Source organism: Alexandromys fortis, unplaced genomic scaffold (assembly GCF_014885135.2).
Source record: "Alexandromys fortis isolate MF-2015 unplaced genomic scaffold, M_Fortis_MF-2015_v1.1 scaffold_73, whole genome shotgun sequence".
NCBI classification, from domain to species: domain Eukaryota; kingdom Metazoa; phylum Chordata; class Mammalia; order Rodentia; family Cricetidae; genus Alexandromys; species Alexandromys fortis.
The window spans coordinates 8,685,493-8,703,825 of NW_026067959.1; the positions used below are offsets into that span (position 1 = coordinate 8,685,493).

Here is an 18,333-nt window from a genome sequence, read left to right on the forward strand (position 1 = left end):
GCATTTACAGACAGGACTGTTACAATTCCATACACCACCCGTCTAAAAAATAAATAAACAAATATAAAAAATTAACAAAGAGAGAAAACCATTTACATACTTCCTGGCAAGATATGAAATGAGTGAAAGATTTGACATAATCTGCATGCAATTTGGTTTTTGGCCCTTCCTGGTTCATGGACACTGAGTTCCTCTGTTACTCTAAGTTACTGAGTTCCTCCCCATTTGGGAGTGATTTCTATTCTTCGGCAGAGGCAATTGGTAAGACAACGACACTCACGGCCACCACTCATCTTTCCTCCACAGCTCTTTCTCTGTTAGAAAAGCAGCAGGGTTCTAAAGGCTCTCACCTGGATGGGGTGAAGAGGAGATGGGGATGGGGGGAACGGACAGACTGTAGCTCAGAGGTAGAGCAGTTGCCTAGAATGCACGAGGCCCTGGGTTCAATCCTCAGTCCCTAGTGCCCATATAAATAAATAATTCTCAGAAAATTCTAACTATGTCATTTTCTGTTGAATCAACTGTTGTGTGAGATAAATGAGAGCGTGTCGGGTTAGCGCACAGCTTCCTGGAATCCCTGCGCTGCACCATAAACGTAACCTGTATTCTGTTGTAAGCACGTGTGGTTGTAACTCATCTCAACTGTGCTCGAGTCACCGCCTCGTGGTGCTCAGGCTGGACTCAAACTTGTTATGCAGTCAACGATGACATTGAACTGGCAATCCTCCTGCCTCTGTTCTCCGAGTGCTGGGGTTTGCAGACATGAGACTATGAGACTATGCTCATCTTAGATTTACTCTGGAATATTAATGAACTTACAGAGTATTTTCATAATCATGTTGTCCTCAATAAATTTCTACTGGGCATGCAGTTTAAAAGCACTGGAATTAGAAGCTGCTAGAAAAGTTGCTCATTTCTGAAAACAGCTCCAACAGCTTACTGACATATAAGCAAAGGAATACATCCTTGGCTCCTCGGCAGTACTAAATTCAAAAAGAGTGGCTTCAGTTAAACTAAATAACAAAGAATAACTATTTCCAGGAAAATCTTGTAATGTACCTCTCGCAATAAATCAAGACTAACATGGTCATCTGAAATCAATAAATTCTCAGAGTCTGTCATGGAGAAAAGAATCCAATCCTCACAGGCAACTGATCAAGGGAGAAGCGGGAGAGAAGAAAGGTGGGAAAGGGGAAGGGAGGAGAAAGCAGGGAAGGGGAGAGGGGAGGGGAGAGGGGAAGAAGAGGGAAGGGGAGAGGAGAGAAATTAAAAAGAAGCCACTAAAACTATTAAGAACAAAAAGACACCAAGATGAAATGGATTAACCACAAGTTTTTATAATGATTCCAAAAAGCAGAGAGAATTATTTACTGGAATTACTCAATGACATGTAATCATAGGGAAATTCCTAACTTCCTGGCCTGTAAAGCATCAAATTAGAGGCTCAAGAAAAACTTTCTGCCTTCACACAGCGTGATAAATTTAATTCCATACTCACAGATGCATAATTTAAATCATAGAACCTGTTTATCTAAAACTGAAACGTATCTCTCACCAACAAGTACTACAAAGGACAGTCTTAAATATAATGCGATACTGGATGTATAACTGGAAAGCAGTAAAGAAAATAGTTCGAACATCAATCAGTGTCTTACATATGAAGAATTTCATTATTAATTGGGTGTGGGGGCATATGCCTGGAGTCTTAGCACTTGGGAGAGCAAGGCAGGGGGATCAGGAATTCAACCTAGACACCTGCTAGGGAGTAAGGTCAAGGTCAGCCAGCAGTATATGAGACCCCATCAGCAGAGGAGGAGGAAGAAAGACCTAGTATAACAAGAATTTTGCACCGTTATGGTTTGAATATGAACTATCCTCCCATAGCCTTGTATAGTTGGGGTTTGATTGCTAATGAGATTTGGGGAAATGACTGGATCCTGAGGGCACTGATCCAATAAATAGATCAATCCCTTGGGAGATTCACGCTATGATGACATTTTTGGAATTTTGGAAAGAAGAGATGGAGGCCTTCTTGGAGAAAAGAGATCACTGAGGACAAGCCTGCAGAGATAGCATCCTCTGTCTGCAGAGATAGCATCCTCCATCTACAGAGATAGCATCCTCCGTCTGCTGAGATAGCATCCTCCATCTGCAGAGATAGCATCCTCCATCTGCAGAGAGAGTATCCTCCTTCTGCAGAGATAGCATACTCCATCTGCAGAGATAGCATCCTCCGTCTGCAGAGATAGCATTCTCTGTCTGCAGAGATAGCATCCTCCTTCTGCAGAGAGAGCATCCTCCATCTGCAGACATAGCATCCTCCTTCTGCAGAGAGAGCATCCTCCATCTCATTTCCCTCACTTCTGTCCTCCTCACTGCCTTCCTGCCCATCATGACCTAAGATGCCACAGTTGCTGAGGGATGCATTAGTATCTTCTTTTAGAATTTGTATGTTGATTCCTAAGCCCCAGCATGCAACTGACTGGATTTGGAGATGGGGTTGTTAAAGATGTAATTGAATTAACTGTGGGCCTGAGCCAACTTTATTGGTATCCTTAAAGGGGAAGAAATTAAATGTCAAAAGTAATACCAGGGAAGCATTGCGCAGAAAAACAGAGGCCTGAGAAAGATGGCCATCTTCAACCAAGGAAAGCAGTCTCAGAGAGACTAATCCTGCCAACAACTTGGTCATAAATTTATAGACCCCCAAAGGGTGAGAAGATTAAGTTTCTGTTGTTTACGTTCTCCCGTCAGTTGTACTTTGCTTTGGAAGCTTTAACAAACTAATATAATGTGACCTTATTCCTGGGCACACGGCTAGACATGAACTCCTAGCTTCCTTCACAGATGGCTCTGACCATGTGACTGGTCTTAGCAAAAAAGGGGGGGTGGCGAAATGGCTCAGTGGTTAAGAGCATTGCCTGCTCTTCCAAAGGTTCTGAGTTCAATTCCCAGCAACCACATGGTGGCTCACAACCATCTGTAATGACGTCTGGTGCCCTCTTCTGGCCTGCAGACATACACACAGACAGAATATTGTATATATAAATAAATAAATAAATAAATAAATAAATAAATATAAAAAAGTGGAAATATGAGTGATATGTGACCCTCGCAGTGACACAGCATACACTTGATGTGTGACACCTCCCGTGCACACTCCTCAAAACAGTGCCCAGAGTGACCTTCAAAGCTTCATTGTGGTGTAAGAGACACTTAGTCTGAATCCCACCTGTCAATGTTAAGTAGGCAGAAAGTAGATTTCTACCATAACCAGTTTTACACACTTGGACTAATGTGTTACAGCAATAATTGCAGATTGAGGGCCAGATCCCTAACAAGAAATAATGGGGCAGATAGAAGGGACTGGGGATTCAGAACTGCTGGTCATAGGATGAGACATTAATAGTCGCCCTATCCTAGGAGCGGTCTCACCTCCCAAGCCTCAGCTCGGGGACAGGCAGGGAGAGGAAAGAAAGACTTCTCCATCTTGCAATACACTGTTGGAGAAATAGCAGACCAAACCAGAAGATAACTTTGTGGCCTAAATTTTCCTAACAGAACATTTGTCGAACGTGGTTCAGCAATTCATGAAGTGTGTCATACACACCCTAAGAAATCAAGACTGACAAACAGCAACAGAAAACTCCAGAATTCTGGCAGCCTCCATCTGATGACAAGTGACCCTATCTGTGTTGAAAGCTACCCAGAGGTATGTAGACAGCCTGTGGTTACTAATCCTTGATGTTGTAACATAGAAGTATTCCTCTCTGTCTTTCAAAATTCCCAAGAATGAGTGGTAGTGTGGAAGCAATATTTTAAAATTCCATAGAGTCCTAAAATACACGGAAGGGAGGGGAGCATGAAATATGAATCAGACAGTCAGGAAGAAGCAATATGCTCTCCAAAACGTTGGGAGTCACTGACCTACATGGTGTGGTTTTGACTCCTAAAATCATAGTGTGCTCTGAGAAGAAGAGACGCTGCACGATAAACTCTTCTAACATTTGAAAACGGTACAGTTGTCAAAATGAAAATTATCTCAGTGGAATTCCATGGCAAGTGTCAGTTATTGTTGTAATATTCTCCTGCCTAAAATCCCAGGTCCGAAAGCCATCTCGTTGGACTATCCGGGTCTATAAATGATGCTTTAATAAATATATATATATATATTGGCAGCATCAGATGCAGACTGGATGTAGACTTTCCAAAAGGCTGCAACATCTTAGGTTGAGTCCCATCAGAGGAGAACAACTCCTTCCCAACTCTTCTCCAGTCGTGAAGGAGGTATGTACCCTGTGACAAGGACATTTTATAGACCTTACCCAGGGTAAACACAAAAAAATACTACTACCTAATTGGGATTAAGTCTAAAAACAAATCCAAGCATACATGGCCTAAGACATTACAATCTATAATCAGTGACTATCTTCCTTCCTGACAAGACACTTCACAATCCTGAATGCACCCTCCACTACTTCCTGGTTCCAGTGCCTGAGAGGTCTAGCTAGCCGCTTCAAATTGCAGACTGGGCATGTGTCTTAGTTTTGAATAATTTTAAAAAGCTAAGTTTCCCGTCTTAAATTAACTTCCACAATGTTCCTACAAAAAAAAAATTGAGCCAACAGTGTTCTGTCCAGCTTGCTTCAGATAGCTTGAAAAGTGACCATGCCAATCAAGACCTAACGAAGATATCCAGAACTATGAGCTGAGCAATATTTGATGAGCCACTATTGTGTATGAAGCACTGAGCCAAGCACTGGCCATGACAGAATTATGGGACACTTGTCCTGTGCTCACAGGAAAACAGGACAATGAAGGGCAGATGGGACTAAACACTGCCGTGACGTGACGTACTGGCAAGGTGCTACGAGCGCAGAGAAGTTCGTATCTACTCCTTGGTAAGTTGTGGCAGGCACTGTGGGAGAGGTGGCAACTGAATGAGGTGGGGCTTCGGAAGGCAAGAAAGAACAGGGATGGTGCGTCCAAGTGACAAAGCAATGCGTGAGAAGTCATGAAAGTATCTTAGATTATTAGAGGTGATAACCGGCCAAAGGGACCGAGAGCAGACACAAGTTAGACATAAGTCTAGCATGAAACCCAAAAGCTAAATTTGGACCAAAAAAAAATGTAAATGGAAGGCAATATGCACATCACCAAGGATATAAACTTTAGAACATGGGTGATTGGGAGCAGGGAGCTATGATCTAACCCTGGCCCGACTAGATGCCTAACGGTGTGGGGAACTTGAGTAGACCAAGATACCGTCACCATTATTAAATAAAATCTTAAACTTTCCGGGAGCTATGGGCCATTAAATTGAAAAGAGCAAGACCTAATACAGGGAATGCAGAGCAGGAAAGCTATATAATCACAGTCTTCATGAATTTTTATTATTGTGTGGTGTGGTGTTTGCATGTTCATGAACATATGTGCTGTATACAAACATATGTGAATGTGCGCCTGTAGGTGCATGCACCCAGGCATGGGAGGAGGCCGTACATGGAGACCAGGGGTCAACATCAGGTGTCTTTCTCTACTGCTCTCCACCTCACTTTAATCTTTTGAGACAGGGTCTCTCACTATCTGGAGCCGCGTTTAGCTGGACTAATTTGCCAGTAACCCTCCAGGATACACCTCTGTCTGACCTTCCACTTCAGCGCTGAAAATACGTGAATATGTCACCACGCCTGGGCTTGTACGCCAGTGTCCGGAATCCAGACTCAGGTCCTCACACCTGCATGGCAGGCATTTCTCCTGCTAAGCAATCTCCACAGCCCTGGTCACAAAGTTTAAATTGGGTTATCACCAGGAATGATTTTCAATGTAAAAGAAGTAGTTTCTGCCACAGTAAACCTGGCAAGGAGCTTGGCTACTTTCTCCTGTGCACTCAGCACCACTGACACTGTAAGTAGCCTATCCCAAAGCTATTAGCATCAAGTAAAACTCACACCTTTATCCATCACCTACCCCAGTAGAGGAAGCACAACAATTACCTCATTCCACAACTATTTCAGTCTATAAACAATAAATACTAATTATGTGCTCTCTCTCTCTCTCTCTCTCTCTCTCTCTCTCTCTCTCTCCCTCTCCCTCTCCCTCTCTCTGATTTGCAGGAATTAAAACCGCCAGCTCTTTGAGGGTAGGTTCTGGGACAATGTACTAACCACAAACTTCCTACAAGTTTCATGGCTTCAGAAATGCAGTAGAAAATGCAATGAGCCGGGCAGTGGTGGCACATGCCTTTAATCCCAGCACTTGGGTGGCAGATGCAGGCGGGTCTCTGTGAGTTCGAGGCCAGCCTGATCTACAAGAGCTAGTTCCAGGATAGGCTCCAAAGCCACAGAGAAACCCTGTCTCAAAAAAAAAAAGAAAAGAAAAAAGCAACAAAACAGAGTAACAACACCTCCTTAGCTAGTATTCAAGATTATCACACAATTGACCTCATACTCAAATACACTGTAGAAGCCACTGGTAAATAAACAATGGCCGTGGATAATCTTGTTGTCCCGGCACTTAGGAGGCTGAAGCAGGAGGATCACAAATTCAAGGCCTATCTGGCCTCTACAGCAAGACCCTGTCTCAAAACAAGCTGGGCAGGTAGGCCTGAAGATCAGTATGCTTACCTAAGAGTTGTGTATCACTCATGGTTTTATAACCAATAACAAAGCTATGAGCTATGTCAAAATTACAGTCGTTTCTTTATTAGGAGTTTGAGTTGATTAATGCTAGCTAGCTTCCTGTCTAAATCATTCACTCAATGAGTAAATGTTTTAGCGCCCTCTACTGGCCACTTGTTATATACTAGTCAGTTCCTTCTTTCTCCAATATATTCGTCAGTTCCTAATACTGCCTTCTTTCTCCGGAGTGCAGGAGCTCCTAAGACAGATAATGGCCACAGCACGGGTCCTCTAATTTCGCCTTAGGAGTCACCGTCACAAAGAGGGGATCCTGAGGTGCTCTCCTGACACTGCTTGTGTGTGACTCCCATCCTCGATGACAGATTCCACGCACACTATCCTGATGGCTTCTGATCCGCATCCGTGACGCATACTCAAACATCAGCCTCATTTCTACACTCAGAGATGCGCCCACGGCTGAGGCCATATCACCCTCCTGCCTATCGGCTCACATAACAGCACTCTGGTGGGATGGTAGCATCTGGAGAAACCACCTCACCTATCCTTTGTATAAACAGAAGTCATTAAAAAATAGTAATATAAATGAGTTTTGGCTTGGGACAAGAAAACAACTTCCAGCAGTTCCTGAACAGTCCTAAACAAACTTTTGCCATTTTCCACTATGCACTATGTATGCAAAGGCATATTCTCAGAACTGATGATCACGAAATGAAAATATCAATCAACTATGAAAAACTACTGAAAATGCTCTAGGCTCCGTGGTGTGGAATATTCAGCCCAACTAGCATTCGATATGTAAAATAAACAAGCATATCCAGCTCATTAGTATGTAAACTTGCCTTCATCTTTTAAAACGCTAAAATTACATAGACGCAAAAATTGCTTAAACATAAATTTCTTTCTGCTCTATTACCAGTAAATGTTTGGTCCGTATACTTATATACCTAGGTTCATTAGGAGAAAAATTTAAGTGCTGATATAAATAAGAGAGGTCCCTGAGCAGAATCAAACACTAGCAACTTTGTACTCTTTAAGTTCTCTTTGGTACATTTTCCTTTGGGAGGCAGAAAAAAAAAATTAAAGGCAACATGGTATTTATTGTTCAAGAGCAGAAACAAAGGATGGGGAAAGATGTAAGAAAACACAAGATGAAAAAGAGCTTCACTCTATCACCTACCCATACCAAACTATTTATTGATCAATAAGTGCTCATTGGTTTGACATTATGAATTCAGCACAGACGGTCCAGGGCAGCTTATATAGGGTCTCCTTGACTAATGGCCACACCCTAACTCTCAGCGGCAAGCCCACCAGAAACCACTCCCCTGCCATCAGGCACGCCTGCGGATCTCGTGCTCAGAGCAGCTGCAAAACAAGCTGTTTGCTCGGAGCAGCACAAGCATAGGAAAACAAGCTGTTTACTTTGGCAGGCAGGGGGTCACAGGACATTCAGGGTCTGGGGGTCCACAGTCCCCAACATGTATACACATAAACACCTTCTCATATGGAAACATTATCATCAAAATCAGAGTCATGATGATCTCTGATGGAATTTCTGACTTGTTTTTAATTCTTTTGATTTTTTTTTAGTGCTTTCTGACAACAAAAACATGTCTTAAAGAGAACAGAAACAAATTAACACTTTATCAAAAACTTAGTAAAGACACAACTTAAAAATAGAATGCTGTTGGGGCTGGAGAGATGGCTCAGAGGTTAAGAGCATTGCCTGCTCTTCCAAGGGTCCTGAGTTCGATTCCCAGCAACCACATGGTGGCTCACAACCATCTGTAATGAGGTCTGGTGCCCTCTTCTGGCCTGCAGGCATATACACAGACAGAATATTGTATACATAATAAATAAATAAACAAATAAATAAATAAATATTAAAAAAACAGAATGCTGTACATAGAAAATAACCTATGATATGAACACAATTATATGAGAATACATTGGAAGAAATCATGTGATGTTATTAATGACTTCTGTACCTAAGGGCTACCATGAGTTTTGTATGTGCTTTTTCGTTTATCTAGTACTTTTATTACACACAAAAAAAAAGAAAGAAAAGAAAATCTTCCCTTAAAGCCAAATGCGCGCAACGGTGTGTGACTTTCTCTACCTGAAATCACTGTAAAACAGTGAAATTGACCTCCTTACCCCTGAGTCACTTCTGTAACTGCTTCTTAGTGGCTGCTGTATGTTCCGGGGGGCCAATACAGTTCCCACCTTGCAGAGAACAAGAAGGCTCAGTTGGTGGCGATTGGCCACAACATAGACCCTATTGAGTTGGTACCCTGTGTTGCAAGATGTTGATCTCCTACTGCATCATCAAAGGCAAGATGGGGCTGTGGAGGCTGGTCCACAAGAAGACATGGACGTGCACCACTGTTTCCTTCACTCAGGTTGACTTGGAAGACAAGGGTGCTCTGGCTAAGCTGGTGGAAGCTATTAGGTCCAATTACAACAACAGATGGGAGGAGACCCACTGCCGCTGGGGAGAGGCAACATCCTGGGTCCTTGTTGTGGGAAAATCTTTTTGTACACTGTGAAGATGTGTCATTGTGATTGGGTTAGTAAAATGTCTAATGGCCAAAACCTAGGCAGGAGAGACTAGGCGGGATGTCCGGGCAGAGAGGACTCTGGGAAGAAGAAAGACAAGACGCCAGCAAGATTTCCTTGAAGAAGTTGGGCAAATGGTACAGAGCAGAGGTAACCGTGCCATATGGCAAAATGTAGATTAATAGAGACAGGTTAATGTAAGTTATAAAAGCTAGCTTGGGAAAAGCCTAAGCTATGGTCAAGCTTTCATAATTAATAATAAGTCTCTGAGTCAATATTTGCAGGCTGGCGGTCTCAACAAAAAAGCACTACTGCCGGTACTAAAGCTGTGACTCGCATTGCCAAGCTGGAAGAGGGCAAAGGCCTCACCACTAAACTAGGTTAAACGTTCACTGCTGAGTTTTCTGTTCATAAACATTATTACAAAGTTATCTTCCATCTTAAAAAAAAATATTTTTAAAAAAGAAAAGAAAAAAATTCAAACTCTAAACATTTATTCATCCTTGAACTGGTTGGTTTCGTTTGTGTGCAATGTGTATGTGGGTATGGTGTGTTTTATCAACTTGATACAAGCTGGAGTTATCTGAGAAGAGGGAAACCATAATTAAGAAAATGCCTCCATGAGATGGTGGCGCACGCCTTTTAATCCCACCACTTGGGAGGCAGAGGAAGGCAGATTGCTGTGAGTTCGAGGTCAACCTGGTCTACATAGTGAGTTCCAGGACAGCTACAGCTGTTACACAGAGAAGCCCTGTCTCAAAAGTTTAAAAAAAAAAAAAAAATAGTGATTTGTGTGGGAGGGCCCAGCTGATTGTGGGTGGTGCCACCCCTGAGAATGTGGTCCTGTGTTTCACACAAAAGCAGGCTAGCAATCTTGAAGAACAAGCCAGTAAGCAGAACTCCTCAGTGGCCTCTGCTTCAGTGCCTGCCTGTGGGTTCCTACCCTGAATTCAATCTGTGAGTGTCGCCTTAAACCCTTTCCTCCCCAAGTTGCTTTTGGTCATGGCATTTCATCACAGCAATAGAAACCTAACAGCCCTCATTTTAATTTTCAAAATAGCATTTGTAAAAGCACCTTACAGACAGCCATTTACCCAGCAGCATACCTGGGATCAGCGCTGTGCTGATAAGGATGTCCACTTCCTTGCACTGCTGAGCAAAGAGCTTCATTTCGGCTTCAATGAACTCTTTGGACATCTCTTTCGCATAGCCTCCTTGGCCCTCACCAGATTCCTTCAAGTCCACCTCCAAGGGCTCAGCACCAAGAGACTTGAACTGTTCCAGAGCTGCAGCTCTGGAGTGTTGAAGGGGAAACAGCAATTAATCAGACCCTGATCCATACATCAAAACCCTCATTTACATAGACACTTTAAGTCAGTGGTTCTCACCCTTCCTGATGCTGCGATCCTCTAATACAGTTCCTCATGTGGTGACCCATAACCATAAAATTATTTCATTGCTACATCATAACTTTAATTGTGCTATTGTTATAATTCATAATGTAAATATTTTTGGAAATAAGAGTTTTGCCAAGGGGGTCATGACCCACAAGTTGAAAACCAGTGCTTTGAGTAAACCCTACAGAGTCAAAAGTTTATTTTGCTATCTCTGGCTTGACTGTTTCAATGACTTTTTAGACATAGGCAATTCTTACATATTTTTTCTTAGGGGGGGCAAAGAAGAATCCCAACTTCTATTTAAACTAAAAGAAGAATGTCAGTATTGTTAATATCAGTTATGTCATATGTTATGGTCCTTTTGGTCCCGGTATTGACGATGATATGATATTTGATATACATTCAGATATGGCATCACTCACATCAGACAAGTTGAGGCTTTTCATTATTTACAAATGTCCTGAGTTTGTTCTCATTGTGAGATTGTCCCACATAAGTGATTTTTATTAGAAATACTTTACAATGTGATTTTGTGGGTCTCAGTCCTCATAAATTCATAAACTTATTTTTTAAAAGCAAACAGATGTAGAGGTGCATGCCTGTAATTCCAGAATTAGAAGAAGGAAGCAGGAGGAGGATTAGGGCCTCAAAGAAAGTCTAAACTATAGGAATGAGACGGTGTCTCAAAAGGAAATTATTAATGGTAAAATGTGAAGAGCCAACATATTTAAATTTTGCAAAATATATTCAAATTAAAATAAATAAATGCCATGCTATCACTACATTCTGGTTGGAAAATGAAAGTGAAGACTTCAGTGGTGGAAATCAACCACAATAAATCTCACACCTCTCTCATAGCAGCAATCACCAGAGGTGCTTACTATAACTACAAATACAATCATTAAAATATTTTATATAAAGAAATCTATTAACCAGGTGTGGTGGTTTGAAGGAAAATGCCCCCACATAATGCTCAGTTTCCTGTGCCAACCACCATGCCACCACTCTGTCCTAAAGGACTCTCATCCCTATGGAACCGTCAGCCCAATTAAACTCTTTCTTTCCTAAGTTGCTTTGGTCATGGTGTTTTAGCACAGCGACAATACCTAAGACACTAGTACTGGTGGTACACACACACACACACACACACACACACAGACGACACGCTGATGCACAATGAACTCGCACAGACTGTGGCAGCATGCCCTGAACCTGCAGCAGTTCCAAACCAGACAGGGTCCCCGCACTGAGATGCAGAAGTAGACAAGAGCTCTCATCCCCCACTAAGAAGTTCTCTCTAATTAGGGAACTCCCACAGTGAAGCCTTAGTGGTCATACAGACCACACTCAAGGGCAGGCAGTAGATGCTAAAACAAAATGAACTCAAAGGTATTTTTTAAGATGTTTTGGCTCGTATTGTTTTGTTTGGGCATTTCCTACCTTATTAGTCTTTTTTTGCATGTGTATTAGGGCTTCTGATTTTGTGTTTTTATGGTGTGTGTGTGTCTGTCTGTCTGTCTGTCTATGTGCAATTCTCATGCTCTTTCTTTGTTTCTTTTTTATTATTTTCTTTTGTGTAGGAGGAGTTATTCAGTTTGTTTTATTCTTGTTTGTTTGTCATTTTGATTTGCCTGTTTGTTTTCTTGAGGGGGGGGGGCATGAAGTTGATAGCATGCGTAGTTGGAGAGGATCTGAAAAGAGATGAGGGAGAGAAACCACAATCTGAATATATGTATGAAAAACATTCGTTCTCAATTAAAAACTGAAATCATTAAATCTGCAGGAAAACAGACAAATTTGGGATGTATACTATTAAGTAAGGACAGCGAATCTCATGAAGAAAAAAATTAATAACCTTATGTTCTCCCTCACATTCAGACCGTAGCCTATAATGAACACATGAATATGAATATACGCAAACAAATGGACACAATGGTATAGAATCACGCTTAGAAAAGAGAACAAGAATGAGCAGTACTAGGTGATGAGGAAAGGTAGGAAGCAGGCAAAGGACACACACATGAAAAAGGATGTAAAGCTAATTGTTTCTAGGCTTAACTCAATCGTGGTTTCTTTTTTTATTATGCACAAGAAAATGTAATTGATAATAAAGTTGCACAGCTTCAGAATGGCCATTCTGGTTGTTGTATAAAGATTCAATGAGATGAACGGAGTTTGGGTCGGGGTAAGTGTTTACTCAGGTGCCAACATTAATCTAAGGTGCATGTTTATATTACATTACAGTGTAATTCATTACATTATGGTGATTTTTACATTGCATAAATAAATCACAAATCAAAGTAGAATCTTAGTTACTTTTCAGTTGCTGTGATAAGACACTATGGCCAAAGCAACTCATAAAGAATGCATTTCCTCTGGAGCTCACAGCTGCAGAGGGGTGGAGGCCATGACCACCATGGCCGGGAGCATGGCAGCAGGCGGGCAAGCCTGACACTGGAGCAGTAGCCGAGAGCTGACCTCTCGGTGCACACGCATGGCGCAGAGAGACTGCTAACCAGGAACAGTGTGGGCTTTCCAAACCTCAGAACATGCCCCGAGGAACACGCCTCCTCCAAAAGGCCACGCCTCCTAATCCTTCCCAAACACGTCCACCAACTGGGGATCAAGTATTCAAACACATGAACCTAGAAGAATCATTCACATTCAAACCACCTGAGCATACACAAGGCCTGATCTCCGGCACTGAAAAACAAACAAAGAAGATTGGCAGTAGTGTTACTATGCCAGTGCCCTCATTGATGATACACACCTATGTGTTTTGAACTGCACCCCCAGAAATGGAACAACAAAATGATCGTTGGACTTAATAAGCATTTAATAAATGCTGGGTATCTGGCGTCTTTCGCTATGAAGAAGAACTGTCATTAAACTTCCCTTTGCAAACAACCTAGGAAAAGGTTTTATGGACTGTTTTCAAGAAATACAGTGCACACAGAAAAGTAGTTTCTCCTACATGTCCTATAATCTTCAGAAGAAAATAGTCAGCTCTCTCTTTACACCCAAAGCAGATGCCTTAGCCTAAATACTACAAGTACAGTTCATGTGCCCCTATTCCTAGGTAAGAAGTGATTTGAAGGCCCAGTCTATAGCTCAGTGGCAGAGCATTTACCCAGCATGTATGAGGACTGGGTACAATACCCAATCTCACCAAATAAAAAAGCATTTGGAGGTTGTCACCAGACAGTTCTAGTTACTTCCATGCAGTCAACACTAGGCATAGTCTCCTCCCAATGTACAGATTAGCTTTGGGCACACCACAAGCTGCAAGCTCACCAGAGACAACTCTGGCCCCATTGCCAATGCACACAAAGAACTTTATCACTTTATTATTTCTGCTCTACTGAGGCAAAGCACGTCCAATTTTTTTTCCAGTAAATAATAAATTTTTCATCGAGCCAACTTTTAAAAAATCAAAAAGAAAATTCAATTGGAAAGAGGAACTAGAAAAGCTTCCGTGAGCTATTCTTATCTCTAATGTAATAGGCCCCATTTGAAACAAGCGTTTTCAGTTAAACATTAATTATTAGTTGAGTGCTCACCTTGTATCAAATCCTCGGACAACGGCACCCATCGCCTTTGCTGCACCTGCAGAAGCGAGCCCAGCAACGCCACCGCCAACTATCAGGATCTGAGAAAAAAAGAACAAGGAATGCCTTTCATTTTGATTTGCCTTGGCTTTTGTTGCTGTTGTTGTTGTCACTGCTGTTATTGTTGCTGCTGCTGTTTGGTTTTTTTTTTTTTTTTCAAGACAGGGCTTTTCTGTGTAGTCCTAGCTCTCCTGGACCTTGCTGGGTAGACCAGGCTGGCCTCAAACTCACAGAGATCCACCTGCCTCTGCCTCCCGAGTGCTGGGACTAAAGGTGTACACCACCAAGGCTTGTCATGGAATGTTTTAAAATTTGTTACCAGATGATGGTGGAAGATCACCAGCTGGCAACTCCTGGTGCCTGGTACAGTTAGCATTCAATCAGTGGTGCCGGTCACCACATGGATGGAGTAAAGGGTCTATCCTTCAGCTAAATCACTGGGGTTTTTTAAATTGATCAAAGAAATGGTCTTTTCCAGCAGCCAATAACCTTCCCTAAAAATGTCCTGGCAGTCAGAACCTCAGAGCAAGCACAATCAATGCCACACATGTTGAAGACTAACAAGTTCATTCTCACTGTACAGAAGCTACCACCAGAATGCCAGGATGGTATTCCAACTCCCTCTCCCTCTCCAAAGTTAAGACTTTCCTGGGTTCATAAAACACTGAAAAACATGTCAATGATGGGCACAATTTTGACAAAATGTTCATACCAACGGCTATTTTGAGTTAAAATGCTTCTGAAGGCTTGGTAACCAAATACAGAACTGACAAACATCTTGAATGACACATATCTGAAATCTGATGTGATATAAGTGAATCTCCCTAACCACAGGAGGATTAGAGCTGAGAGAACCCAAGAATCCCACAGAAACTTCCGCCTCCCTGACCTGCACAGAAACACAGTGAAAACTGTGATGCTTCTAGCCTTAACTGGGCTTTCCTGAGAAAAGAAGGCTTGTGTATCCCATAAATGGCTAGATGAAGGCAACTCCCTGTTCCTGTAGTAACAAAAAATGTTACCCAGAGAAATAGGGAAGTCTGTAAATTCTCACTCACCCATCAGGCCCACGGCTCCTTCTGCTTTTTAAGAAGTCAACACAAGCAAAACTGTGTGCTCCAGTGACCTCCTAGGCAGTGCCTCAGAAGCCATGCCAACGGATGTTGATGATGGTGGTTTGTTCAGAAGAAGAGAAAGTCCACCTCAGCAAACAAACATCAGGGTCTAAGCTCCAAAGCCCCATCCCTGTTCTACACAAAAGTTCCAGTAACACTTGAAAGAAAATATTAGTACCAAACAAGAATTTATAAAGTACAGGACTAGGCCAATTCTCCTGTCAAGAAATAGTTCATATGCATGAAATCACTCTAACCATATTCTTAAAAAATGGGAGGGGTTAAAGGGCCAGCATGAGCTACAGAACAAAACAGTCTCTCAAAAACGAAAAGAATTGGGGCTGGAGAGATGGCTCAGTGGTTAAGAGCACTGTCTGCTCTTCCAGAGGTCCTGAGTTCAATTCCCAGCAACCACATGGTGGCTCCAAACCATCTGTGATGAGATCTGGCGCCCTCCTCTGGCATATGGGTATAAATGGAGGCAGAAAGTTGTGTGCGTAACAAATAAATAAATCTTTAAAAAAAAAAGAAAAGAAAAGAATTAAAAAGACACATGATTATAGTTGGGGGGGGAGAAATCAAGAGATTTATTATACAGCAAGATAACTAATAGTTAGGCTAGAAGATGGCTCGGTGCTTTCTGTACAATCACAAGGACCTGAGTTCAGATCTGCAGCTCCCATGTAAAGAGCCAGGCACAGGGAGGCACATCTGTCTGACCTGCAATAAGAGAGCCTGTAGGGGTGGCCAGGCATCACCCAGTCAGACCTGTGTTTTCCACATCTTCTTGGATCATGCTCCACCTTGCTCATCATCACCCTCCAAAGCCTTCTTTCCCTAGAACATGCAAAATTCTTCTCCATTTCAGTATCTTTTATATGGTGTTTCCTTTGGCCAGCATCTTAAATCCCTAGTTTCAGAAGACGGGGGAGGCTTTCCTATCCCCTAGCTTAGGAAGTTAGCATGTTCTCATTACACATCATCCCATCATCTGGTTCCTGTTTATAACTATATTTCTATCAAATGTTTATCTGGGTTTTCCCATCCTCATCGTGCCCTGAACTGGAATGCAATTTCCATGCAGTAGGGACGGCGTTTATCTTGTTCAAGCTTGTCCCTCACACCTAAACTGGGTACTCAACACATCAGATGCATCAAAGTGATTTTAGTTCCTTCTAGACAAGTTAAAAAAAAAAAAAACTCTATGTTTAAAAATAAATTTAAAATATTCAACATGATAAGCCTCACAGGATCTAACCCTTCAATTTTAGAAAATTACTTCGTACATCAAACCAAAGTTACTTCAGCTGAATTTATTTCTTAGTGAGAGTTTATTCATTTGTGTGCAAGGGGTGGGAAAGGGGGAAAGCATACCACAGTACACATGCGAAGGTCAGAGGACAACTCACAGTTGTTGATTTTTCTTTTCCTTCTACCAGTGGGTCCCAGGAATTGAACTCGGGTCAACAGGCTTGCAGGCAGAAGCTTTACCCCTGCCTGGGTCACTGAATTCAAACACTAGTAGACACAGTTACCTTTCTACCTTGTAATAACTTACTAGCTCTTCTGTTAAGCCTCTTGGGTTTTGTCTCACAGTTTTAATCCCTTCTTCCAAGTTTCCTCTAAACTTCCACACCTTTCTACAAAGATTCTAATAAAAACTAAGTTGCTGGCATGCACTTCGATGCATTCAGCCAGCTTAAGAACAGCATCAAGTTTCTGGCCAGCTTGAATGCCAGACATTTCCTTGTGATCTTACGCAATAAGATAAAGTTTCATAGTACAAATATAGAAAGCCTAGTGTCTCATGTACCATACATCTATGGCGTTCACGTATACATTCTTCCTGAACACCCTGGCCTTCACCTCATGGACTTGCTTTTCTTTCCATGATCTATTTTCTCAAGGGTGCTTGGTGTTTTGCTTCTTTGTTTATTTTTTCTTCGTAGATTTATTAGTAGAACAATTCTGAGTTTGTAAAACGAGTTTTAAGAACAGAAAGCAGCCAGATGGATTACAACATTTCCAAGTCCTGTTTCTTATTCCTCAACTCAGGGTTTTTATTTAGTGGACTCTATAAAAGGATCACAGCATAATCTCCTATGCTTGTACCCCCCATCCTGCTTGCCATTAGCCACTCTCTTTCTCTCTGTGTTGGCAGTCTGGATTCAGGGAGACGCACCCTTCCACGGTGCTTTGATTCATCTTCCATTATTTCCTCTTGACGCCCTCCGCACGCATGGCAAGAGTAAAGACATCAAAGTGTTTTCTACAAACGGTGTTTCAGTAATCAAGAATCACAGATTTACTGACTAAAACCTTGAAGCGTTTTAAAAGGTTGTAGGAAATTGGCCCACAGGGCAACCTAGCCAAAATCCATTTAGGAATTGAAATAAACAAAAACTGGAAAAGAAAAAGAAAAAGAAAAAAAAGACTAGCGCTTCTAAGACAAGCAAAAGGCTCAAAGTTCCTCTTTCAAGCAGTGTTAAATGTTCAGCCCCATGGCTTTACTTTAGATTTCTAAGCGTAAAAGCATCAGCGACGCTAACACACAGCGACACCTTTGAAAATAACTCTTTTATGACACCTTCGATTCACCTCATGAAGAGACACTGGAAGCTGTACGCACCTTAGCTGGGGGGACTTTTCCAGCAGCTGTGATCTGACCGGTGAAAAACCTTCCAAAATGATTCGCTGCTAAAACAACAGCCTTATAGCTGAAAAAGTAAACAGAGACCTCTATAAGCTAAAAGGCAAGGGACCATACATTATTATAACCTGACAGTTACATATCTATAAGCTATTATAACCTGAGAGTTACATATCTATAAGCTAAAAGGCAAGGGACTATACATTATTATAACCTGACAGTTACATATCTGCAGAAACATCGTGTTTGGATGTTACGCTATGCCAAGATTATTTCTAAGCAATGTGTATATACTTACCCCTCCAGCCTTCACAATCAGCCTCTGAACAGGTACGATTACTACATCTACTTCATAGACACAGA

The 18,333-nt window shown here is 41.9% G+C and overlaps 1 protein-coding gene across 4 annotated transcripts in view; it reads right to left on the minus strand.

Moving 5' to 3' along the window:
- Nnt (nicotinamide nucleotide transhydrogenase) overlaps nt 1-18,333 on the minus strand; it is an 86,023-nt gene that overhangs the window by 51,350 nt on the left and 16,340 nt on the right. For all 4 annotated transcript variants that reach the window (XM_050152781.1, XM_050152780.1, XM_050152782.1 and 1 more), the window contains exons 5-7: nt 17,950-18,037; nt 14,158-14,246; nt 10,307-10,494 (exon numbers count right to left, since the gene is read on the minus strand). In XM_050152781.1, coding sequence (XP_050008738.1) covers nt 10,307-10,494; nt 14,158-14,246; nt 17,950-18,037 — 365 coding nt within the window. The remainder of the gene's footprint in view (nt 1-10,306; nt 10,495-14,157; nt 14,247-17,949; nt 18,038-18,333) is intronic.